General features: G+C 37.2%; 1 protein-coding gene across 1 annotated transcript in view; it reads left to right on the top strand.

Moving 5' to 3' along the window:
- NUP107 (nucleoporin 107) overlaps nucleotides 1–10,750 on the top strand; it is a gene marked incomplete at its 5' end in the record, with an annotated part of 29,929 nt that extends 19,179 nt beyond the window's left edge. The window contains 13 exons of the mRNA XM_009646250.2: nucleotides 1,132–1,277; nucleotides 1,385–1,433; nucleotides 2,572–2,641; nucleotides 3,086–3,204; nucleotides 4,857–4,895; nucleotides 5,246–5,396; nucleotides 6,433–6,539; nucleotides 7,535–7,637; nucleotides 7,815–7,975; nucleotides 8,227–8,352; nucleotides 9,080–9,193; nucleotides 9,490–9,657; nucleotides 10,478–10,750. Coding sequence (XP_009644545.2) covers nucleotides 1,132–1,277; nucleotides 1,385–1,433; nucleotides 2,572–2,641; nucleotides 3,086–3,204; nucleotides 4,857–4,895; nucleotides 5,246–5,396; nucleotides 6,433–6,539; nucleotides 7,535–7,637; nucleotides 7,815–7,975; nucleotides 8,227–8,352; nucleotides 9,080–9,193; nucleotides 9,490–9,657; nucleotides 10,478–10,585 — 1,461 coding nt within the window. The remainder of the gene's footprint in view (nucleotides 1–1,131; nucleotides 1,278–1,384; nucleotides 1,434–2,571; nucleotides 2,642–3,085; nucleotides 3,205–4,856; nucleotides 4,896–5,245; nucleotides 5,397–6,432; nucleotides 6,540–7,534; nucleotides 7,638–7,814; nucleotides 7,976–8,226; nucleotides 8,353–9,079; nucleotides 9,194–9,489; nucleotides 9,658–10,477) is intronic.
- Nucleotides 10,751–11,229: the final 479 nt, after the last annotated feature.

Consider the following 11,229-nt stretch of genomic DNA (forward strand, 5'->3'; position numbering starts at 1 on the left):
GTCTGGTATTATATAAGAGCTTATACAGTCACTTTCCTGCTCATGCACAGCATTCTTACAGATGAGTTGGTGTATCCAAAGATTATTCTGGTGCCAAATCTCATTATCAATAGGTTTTATACTCTGTACGATGCTCATTTTTATCATTAAGTAGTTCTCTCTTTTTATTAGTTTTGATCCTGCAGATATTTTTGTACTCTCCTACTCCTAACTAGTGATTTTAATTTTTTTTCTTTTTAAGAACAACAAGGAACATTGCAGACTATCATAAAAGTTTCCTTGCTGTTATAGTAATCAGTGGTAAGCTCCCACTTTAGGACCTCAGTTCCCCCACCCCTACCCCCCATCTTGGTATGATGTAGTAGAAATAAAAATAATTCAGAATATAAAAAGAGGGAATGTTTTCGGGTTTTATTCATTGAAATTAAAATTAGTTGTTCTACAGGAAAAATGGCATTGTAAAATTATACAGACATAGAACAGAAGGTGCCTACCTTCTTGTGACAGAGCAAAGAGATATTTAATGAAATTAAATTTCAGGAATTTCAGTAAAGTTCAGTAACCGTAAACTTACTGTAAGAGAGAAGCGTTTCATGAAATGCAGGGGTTTCCCTGGAACTTGTTCCAGGGTTTCACTGCTGAAAGAGCCTAGCAAGATTCGGAGAAGAACTGTATATAAAATCCTTTACATCACCACAGCACAGTACTCCCTTCCTCCTACCCTTCACCGCTCACTACTGCACTGTGACTTTTGCAACCGTGTCATAAACCAGTAAGGCAAAGTGATCCTGCTGAAAAATGATCAGGCAGAAAAGTGGATAGACTTCATCCAGATTGGTTTCCTGAGGTGGTACACAAGAGGGGGAATGTTATCAGAGTGGTGCTGCCTCTGGAATGAGGATAGGATGATTTCCCTTGACTAACTGTGATATAAAATAATCAAGAAACTACAGCATTATTCAGTGAAAGGATTTTTTGTATCTTGCTTTGATGAAGGAAAGGCTGCTGTTCAAGACAGTTATTAGTCTGCTTTGGTGCCCAGGAATCTGATCCTAAATTACAGTTGCTCCATTTGGATTCTGATACTTCTCCATCTCTCAGTAACTTTTGCTCTGTTTTTTTAATATGTAGCTTCTTCCAGTTTGCGATACCTGGGAAGATACCGTTTGGGCGTATTTCAGGGTCATGGTGGACACTCTGGTTGAGCAGGAAATACGAACCTCAGTAATAACTGCAGAGGAGATGGAAGAACTCCCTAGAGATTATTTAGAAACAAAGTAAGTTTTTAAGTAAAATTATGCTCCTACACTCAACAAAGGATCCTGTATCATCTGTTTGGAATATTCAAGGTAACATTTTGTGTCTTTTCTCTCCTACTTTGAAGCTGGACTTCAGAAAAAGTTTTTGAAGAACTTCAGGCAACAGACAAAAAGGTACATATTAATTACAGCGTTTCTCCTCACTGTTTACCATTTTTAACTATTCACTAGGTTCTACTTTTACTACACTATTTAACAAAATGCTCAAATATGCACAGTGACTGATGTATTGTAGGTTTTCTACCTCTGTAATGTGTAATTTCTCAGTTCAAATACATTTTTCTATATGCTGCTTCCTTTTAATGATGAAAAAGGTACAGGTTTTGTCTTGCCCCATATTTGCCGAAGTAGCTGGGCGTGCTAAAGAAAGAGCTGACTGTAAAGTGTTGTCAGACATACAAAGCAGACAGAGTAAATCACCTATTTAACACTTTGATAAAATGTGCAAAGATTGATTACATGCCGTTTTCGTTGTAGGAGGTTTCAGTTTTCTCCACAGGAGGCTTGTGTGCATATTTCAAAACAGGCCTTTCAAAATTTAAAAGTGTATTTGCTTAGTCTGTGTTTCTTTGTTACTTTTAACACCTTGGATACTTAGTTCATTTAAGATGGAATATATAACTTACATGTTAATTTTGTAAAGATTAAATTGAAACTACACTTTTATTTGATGGAATAGACATACAGTGTTTATCACATTGCTAAGACAGACACGTTGAAAGACAGCTTAAAGATTGATGCAGTCAGTTACAGATACACCCAGCTGCCTTTGCTGTTCTAGTGCAATCCTCACCATATAGCAACTTTACAGCTGCATTTAAATTGTATTTCATCCATTAATTCCTCTACCAGAAAAAAAAAAAAACCTCTTCCTCCTCAAATAAGTTTCACATGCCTTTTCTTTAAGGGTTTATACACACCATTGTTGCTTCTGTGTTTTTGTAGAATCTATTCTCTGTAACATCGTTATTCTCCTCTTCAGACCAAAAAGCCCTTTAGTCCTGGATCTCTTCCATGAAAGTATTAACTCCACAGATCTATATTCTGGTTCTTTCTTTCAGTTTGTCAATACTCTTGTAACTTGACATTGAGACAGCAAGTGCCTTTTCTCCTGCTCTTTAAGCAGAATACCCTTTGAAATAGGAAAGCTTTTTTCCCTAAGGAACCTTTGATTTATTTCTAAGTTTGCTTTCTTTATACATTATGCTATAAGATTTTATTCAAAGTTTGAACTTTCTTTTTCTCTCCCCAGAGGGTTATAGAGGAGAATCAAGAACACTATCACGTGATTCAGAAATTCATTATACTGGGAGATGTGGATGGTGAGCTCCTCTCTAAGTGATTTTTAAATGTCAACTGACTACATTATTTCTAGTGGCCTTTCCAGAAACTTACATGTGAATGGATTTTAGAAGCACACAGTAGGCAAACTCCACCTAAAAGCTAAGCTGCTGCTTTTAATCAAGAACTGTAGGGACTTCCTGCAGTTTGACATACCAGGTAGTTTTCAAAGACGTAATGAAATCATGTAAATGTGTCAGAATATATGTGAGACTATTGCTATACTTTTTCTGAGAAATGACAAAATACGTACAGCACATATTTAAGCCAAACAGCTAAATCTTCCCAAAACTATTGCTGTTCTGATTCGTTGGGCTTTTGAGGCTAAGTTTACATTTGTTGAATAAATGCATAATTTTGAAATATTTCTTAGGTGTTTTTTCCCCGTGATATGGCTAATATCGACGTTTCCTTGGTGGCTACAGGTTTGATGGAAGAGTTCAGCAGATGGCTTTCCAAAGACAGAAGTGTGCTCCCAGGACACCTCCTTCGTTTCATGACACATCTCATTCTGTTTTTCCGCACTTTGGGTCTGCAGACTAAGGTAAGTTCAATTGTATTTGATTTGTTGTCATAGCAGCAGCTAGTCTTTGAAGTAGAAATGCTTGTGTGTGTAAATATGTAAACTATATACAGTGATGATAAATTACTACCGGGCTGATGAGGAGCTGCATGCTTAAATAGTGTATTTGTTGATCTTGGAGCCTAAATGCAACAGTCAAAATTAGAAAAGAGCATCCTCCTCCCCTCCAGTTCAGCTTGAAAATTATTTTTTGAGGATGATGGATTCTACTCATAAGACCTTTATTGACAAAGACCTGACTCAAACTTCAATATTAGGTTTATTCATAGCAGCCAAGGTGCTTTGAATATAACCTGATCTTAATACACAGTCCTTGGAATTGTACCTATTGCTGTAAACTCATAAATATTGGTACTAGCTGAAAGTTTCATATTTTATCAAAATACATACTAAGTATAGCCTACTAGCTACCTAGCCTATTTGTGCTAAATACACAGATGGGTCACATAGCTGCAATTTCTCTTTTCTGAGGCAATCACAGTAATTAGAAGTTCTCCTTTTGTACTATTTTAAAATGTAGAAGCGCTTATATATCAAATGGCTGAACATAACCTATTTTGGCAAAAGACAAATGTGTGTTTTCATTAGACGATTTAAATACAGCTTTGAGTTGTTATGTTTTTTCATGCCTCTAATCATTGCTTCATTCCCTTGTTGGAATTTATTCTGAAGGCAGTTAACATTTAGCTAATTAAGAGGAACTTTTGTGTGCGTGTGTATGTGTGTATTCATACACATTTTTTAAGCCAGACTCAAAATTTAATAGAGTAGGTCTTTAAGCTAAAGTATGGTAGCATATGGTAGCATAAGTCATTAACATATGTTTAACAAAGGGGACAAAAAAGGTGCAATTTCCTACATAAATTCCATTGTGGGATCATGATCAACTGTTGATTTCTCCCTCTACAATTTTGGAGTAGGTGAATTTACTGGAAGATTACTCCATCTGCCCTCAGTAGACCTCAGAGGGAAGAGGCAGGTGTGCAAACTTTCATGATATTCCTTATTTGATGCTTGAGTACAATTCATATAGGTATATGCTTAGATGAAGATCTCTAATTTCATTTATGCATATAAAACTAAAATGATAGTTCTTCACAGTAACAAACACTTGAGTCTTAGCTAAAGCAGTCTCAGATATTCGGATTATACTTTGGTTGTTTAGTATAGGCTATTGCAGATGAGCCACATGATATTTATACCGTGTACATAGGAACATTAGAATTTTCTATAATACAACAGTGCATGTAGCACAGTGCAATAGTCATCTCTTCACCTGACATTTTATTTATTAATTTAAAAAATATGGTAAAATGGACATATTTGAAAAACAATTTTAAAAGTTACATTCCAGTTAGATCAAAAACTATATTATCCAGTTGCTGAAAAAGAAAATCCTTGGAATACTGTGTCTTTGAATCAGAAGACACGTTTTTAATCACTCTCCAAGAGAAACAGTTCTTCCAGCTGAGCCTGTTTGAATGTGTAGATTACTGAAGCAGGGATAAGCAAGTAACCTTTTGTCTGTCTAATAATGGTAGCCTGTAAAGTATCTTTTTTTTTTTTGCCACATTATCTGATTTAAAATTGAATTTATATTTGTTTGTCATAAGGAGGAAGTTTCTGTTGAAGTCCTAAAGACCTACATTCAGGTAAGCTTTCAAAAATATAGTTTGGTTTCTCTGATGTAATTTAGACTTAGAGGAGGAAGAAAACGATACTTAAGGTTACAGGATGGAAAGAGCTATGATGCAGTTAATGCTCTCAAGAGATACAGGGAAGCTTGCATAATATGCAGCGTTTCTGTCAACAGCGCTTAAATAAGAAACAGTTTTACTGATCCTTGTTCAGAAGCTGAGAAAGTGGAATCTTCCTATATCAGAACAAAATAATCAGAATTTTATTCTACGTTTATGTTTTTACATAAGTGTAAACACACACAAATGTGTTTACACAGAGGAGTATAGTATGTTTTGCTAAATATTTGCTTCTTATTCCACAGCGGATGATATCTGAGAAGCATACAGATTTAATAGCATTTTATGTTAGCCACTTGCCCCCAGAGCTAGCCGTTGCTCAGTATGCTTTATTTCTGGAAGATATTACTGAAAGTGATCAACGCCACCACTGCCTTGAATTAGCAAAAGAAGCAGGTGAGATATGCCGATATTCCAATTATCATTTTATATCCTGGGTTATTTTGTCTTTCAGTAGTTTTTAATGCAAGACCTAGCTATGAAGATGACATTGTTTCCTTCCTGTGTCTCTTCATTTTTCAATTAAATAAAACTAGTTTGCTGATCACTTCTTCAAGTAGGTATATTACGGTTTTTAACTAACCTAGAATTGCAGTTCTTTTTCTGAATTAAGCTAAATACCACTTTTGCTTCTGGATTATGTCCAAACACAGCAGGAAGTAACTGCCAGCTGCCTATCTTGGATATATGTTCTGAAGCTTGACGTAATCATACTATTTCAGGAAGCTAATTATAAAAATACGCACCTGATTGTGGATTTAGGAAGGTTATGAGTATCTTAAGTTTTTTGTCCTATTTATACTGCTCTTTCTTAGCCATGGTGGGTTGCTTGCATTAATTTTAAGCTTCCTTCCAGGCCTATACATCAAACTAAAAGGGACTACAGTGAAGCAGCACACTGTCCATTGTTTGACAATGCCTCTGTGTCACTCAAAATGCACAGAGAAATAGATTTAATGCAGAATTCAGTGTCTAACTTTTCTTCAATCATTTTTTTTAGCCATTTTCCTTTAAAACTTGGCTAAGGTTTCAAAAATAAAATGTTCTGCTTCAGCATCTGTAAAAGAACTATTCTGAGCTTTTCCTGGTACATTCCTGTCAAATCATAGCCTTGCCGTCAGAATTGTAGAAATCGGTGGTCTTAGCAAATATATCTATGTGCTGGTCTCCAGCACAGACTGAAAAACTTGTTAGTTGCCTTACTCTTTTTCCCATGTTTGATGTTCTCTGTTATCTCAAATATCATTCTTCTGAAATACCTGCAATAAATTATGTCTCTCAAAAGCTTACAATTTAGTCTGATAACATGAGTGTGAACAGCCTGATAAGAATTACTAGTAGTAAGAAACAAGATCAAGAACCAGAGTCTGAAATTCATTTTGTGGCGAGTTTGAATTCATGGTCGCTGTTACCTGGTTCTCTTGTAACCTAGGTCTGGACGTTGCGACCATAACAAAAACTGTTGTTGAAAACATCCGCAAGAAGGATGCTGGTGAATTCAGTCACCATGACACTATGTTAGATACGGGCACAACGGAGGTGAGTATACTTTGTAGGGCAGATACTCCAGTTTGCAATCAACTACAGAGTCTTTTACCATATGTGATCCGTATTTCTCTTTCAATGATGGTGGAAATTGCCTTGAAAAACCCTGTGAGGGAAATGCACATTCCATGTGATTGAATGAGGATTTGAATTGCAGGAATTTGTAACTTCTGTTTCTACATCTCCTTGATCTTCTGGGCTGTGGTGTATGTTGCTCAGCAGCATGTCTGTATGCAAACAGTAAGTGAAGATAAAGCCCATGACATGACTGTAACAAAATACGTTGTAGCTGAGAGTAGGATATTATTGTAGCTTCTAAGAATTATGAGGATCATTACTTTGGATTTCAGATGTACTTTACCTTATTACGTGCTCAAGTGACATGTTCCAGCTACAAGAGACATTGCCTTTACTGACAGTTTCATTGTCATCACTGAGTGTTGGTTGGCTCCAACTCACTGCTTTAGTGACAATGAGGTACAGTTAATAGCTTGCATTCAAAGTACTCTTTAGAAAACAACTGATAATTGGCAAACTTGTGGCAATTTTTTTGCTGTTCAGTACAAAGTTTAAACTCTCTAAGCCAAATAGGTAGCTTATCTAACACAAGAGTTGGAAAACCGTGGTTGCAGGCTGATAGCACGCCTGAAAATCAAGGGCTCCATAAACCATGTGTTTACAGTGTATTCATATTAACGTTTGAGGAAGATGCATGGTAATCCATAAAAATTTTTGAGAGCTGATGCTCACCCATTGGTCTGAATATCTTGGAAATACTTAGAAATGGAATTTGAGTTACTTTAGATTGCAGAGATTGTTTTCTAAGCTTTTGATACTGAAGTTGTGAATAAAGCAATCCTTGTTTCAGTGTGTCATTATGCTATCCAAAGATCTCTAGAAACTTTTGTATTTCATTAAACAGATTTAATGTGTCTAACATCAGCTCTATGCTTGAAATGTTAGTGAAAGCTATATGTTGGTTTTTACAGGCAGATCGGCTGAAAATAGACGTCATTGACTGGCTCGTATTTGATCCTGCACAGAGGGCAGAAGCACTTAAGCAAAGCAATGCAATCATGAGGAAGTTCTTGGGTACTAAACTTAACAAATACTGTATATTTTTAAGTGTTGGTTTTGTTCTCGTTGGCTCTTGGCACTGCATTGGGTATAACTTCGAATCTAGTCTATTAAAAAGCATGGGTTTGTCAGTTTATAAAAATAAAGTCTGGAAATTGCAAAGCTGTTGATACTCAGTTCACATTCTCATAGCATCCAAGAAACATGAAGCTGCAAAAGATGTGTTTTTGAAGATTCCCCAAGACTCTATAGCAGAAATATATAACCAATGGGAAGAACAGGGAATGGATACTCCACTTCCAGCTGAAGATGACAATGCTATAAGGGAACATTTATGTATTCGGGCATATTTGGTGAGTTTCAAATATGCTCTGTTCCAAGTTACTACTTAGAAATAATGGTGGGTTTGCCTTGGTGGTGAAATTTTAAGCTTTGTCCATTTGATTTAACTTTTGATTCCTGGATGCATTATAGCTGAGAGTTTACAAATTAGTGAGGTGTGGTTCTTATGCTTAAAAGTAACTTCTGGCTTTTGTGCATTTAATGAGTCTTGTAATTATATAAATGAGTCCAAAATGTCAAAACTGTTTCCAATGCAATCCAGGAAGCCCACGAAACCTTCAATGAATGGTTCAAACACATGAACTCGGCTCCACAGAAGCCTTCTTTGTTACCACAAGCAAGTTTCACTGAAAAAGTGGCCCATGAACATAAAGAAAAGAAGTATGAGGTAGGTATAAAAACACTTACGTTCTTGCTTAGGAGGCAGTCTTAGTTTAATGAAACGGAGTGGAAGTCTGCTAATTCATATGGCTGAAGAACTCCATTGTAAATTATTCTATTTTTACATTGAAAAGGGGGAGTATGAGATAGAACACTAATGCCACTGCACAAAAAAATTCTCATGCTTTATTCTTACATTACTCGGCTTTACATCTAATACTGTATACTGTAATAGTAAATATTCATTATAACATGTTGATTGTCAGTGTCATCAATAAATCTAAATACTCTGTTTTGCTATTAAGTCTTCCCTGGAAGTGGAGGATGAAGGCTGTCTTGTGTTCTTGCATTTGTCACATTTTCTTCTCCAAAAGATGCTGTAGTTCGGTTTATTTTGCCAAAAGTTCTTTTTGCATGTCTGGCCAGTATGAATACACTGTATGCAGTTTATACAAGTATTTGTTATGCAGGTATGGCAGAGTAAGTTGTTTAAAATTATCTTCCTCTAGTGGCTTCGACTGCTTCTGTACAACCTGTCTGACTCTCTGGACAGGGAATTAAGCAAGGGTGGAAATAGCTGTTAGCAGCAGGCTTTTAGGTTTTGGCAATTGGCTGAAGATTCTAATTTGAATTACAGCTGCGCTGGCTCTTGCGTGCTAGGTGAAGAGCCCATGTTAAAATAGCCTTGGAAATGATCCTGTTCCGCAGTAGTTTATTTTTTGTTTCTTTGCCAGATGGACTATGGTATTTGGAAAGGCCTCTTGGATGCTCTTACAGCGGATGCGAAAGAGAAGATGTACAACGTGTTGCTGTTTGTTGATGGAGGATGGATGGTTGATGTTAGAGAGGTAAAACGAATTTTTATATCATGGCGTGGACCACAAAGCCAGCTTGTACCTGGTTGTACCTTTGTCATTTTTAGTTTGATGTGCTTCTCTTTGCCCTGTTACAATTCACGCTGGCCTTGCTGTGACCAGTTGCAGATTGCTTCCCCTTCAGTTACCACATAAATCAGATCTGGCAGTCCAGTCTGGGCTGGTTAGTCCAGTTTTGTGCCTCTGACGCTGCTAATTACGTGGCTATGCCGAGTTGCCTTTTAAAGGTAAATGTTCACAATACTAATACATTATTTTGCTACGGTAAGGATGCCGAAGATGACCCTGAGCGAACACACCAGATGATCTTGCTGCGAAAGCTGTGTCTGCCCATGATGTGCTTTTTACTGCACACAGTGTTACATAGTACTGGACAGTACCAGGAGTGCCTACGCCTGGCGGACATGGTCGCTTCTGAGCGACACAAGCTTTATACGGTGAGTTATTGGGAGCTGCAGACAGCTTAGCTTCCATTTAAAAGCTCTGTGGGTTGACTGTGGAAAAAGCTTCTATATAGAGAGGAAGATGCCATATGTTCCTTAACTTCATAAGTTTCTTCATCTCTTCCCATTCACTGCAGTAGTAAAGGGTTTCCTTGTATGCTGACTTAAGGAATCAAAGAGTTAACTCTGAAACGCTGAAGATGATGCCAATGTTTTGACAAGCAGTTCTTCTGAGTAGTGCAGTTACTAATTCTTGGATGGGGACTATTGAATTGAAATAAGTTGAACTGTAGAATTGTAATTTATTTTTTTATTTCCATTACATTTCTGAACACTGTAAAGCAGGTTTTGTTTTGGAGCACTGGGTTTATCTAACCTTCTCTCCCTCCAAAAGCCTAAAAACCAAACCCTGCCAAAAAAACTGAACCACAACACTCCCCCGTCCCCTCAAAAGTTCCAAGGATTAGAAATCTGAGAAGGAATATCATGACTAAGAAAAGTACTGTGATGCCCTCACCTGGGTTGGCTTAAGATCTCTGCCAGCAATAACAGGAAAATTAAATTTGGCTATTTACCAATAATCTTTGTAGTATTTATGAGACAGACCTGTCTTGAGACTACCTTTAGGCTTTGGATAGTGCTACTAGCTTCCAGTCCTGTATTGAATGCCATTCCTAAATGCCTGGTGTTCACACTGTCTTAAATAGAAAGAAAGAAAAAAATGTCGTTACTTAATTAACGACCATTTGCTTTGATACCAGTGCTGCTCATTGCAAATAAATGTAACTTCATTATGTCGTTTTTTTATTCTTAGGTATTTTCAAAAGAAGAACTCCGAAAGCTTCTACAGAAGCTGAGGGAATCTTCTCTGATGCTTCTGGACCAGGATCTTGATCCTTTGGGATATGAAATTCAGTCATAGGATTTCATGTAGATATTTGGAAAACTGAACCATGGACATTCTGGTTATAAAAAAAAAACAAACAAACCACAAATCCATGACTCACATGAACTGTTCTGATTTTTGGGGGAAAAACCTAACCCTCAGATTTCAGTTTCAACTTGAAAAATTCTGACCAAGTTCAGAGAGGATATTTGTTATGCAAACTTTTTCTTAATGTTTTTTTTCCTAATAAAAGTGTTTCACAAACAGAAAACATTTGTTCCTTCTAATCATGTCATTATATAAATATGGTGATTGTATGAACTTCAATCTCTTTGCTACATGCCAGCAAGCTGCCCCTAGACTGGAAACATTATTTGCAGGAGAATGCACAAGGGTACAGGGGAGAGGACAGTGAGGAGGGAGGAGGAGGTGTGTGGAAAGCAGGGGAGAAGGAAGCAGATGCAGGGAGCTGGAGGAAGGGAACATGAAAGGAAGACAGAAAGTGGGGGGAGAGAAGAGAGGAAGGGCTTGCTTCAGGGCTTGTGCTGCTCTCAGCTTCACGGTGTAATCCTGAACCGGAGGAAGGGTGGTCCTACCTCACAACGCCCAAGTTTCAGATTCTGCCATTTATTTAGAAACCTTGTTCTGGCCCTGTTACCACGTGTAAGCCCATGTTTAAC

The sequence above is a fragment of the Egretta garzetta genome, unplaced genomic scaffold (assembly GCF_000687185.1).
Source record: "Egretta garzetta isolate BGI_Z169 unplaced genomic scaffold, ASM68718v1 scaffold68, whole genome shotgun sequence".
Classification (NCBI taxonomy): domain Eukaryota; kingdom Metazoa; phylum Chordata; class Aves; order Pelecaniformes; family Ardeidae; genus Egretta; species Egretta garzetta.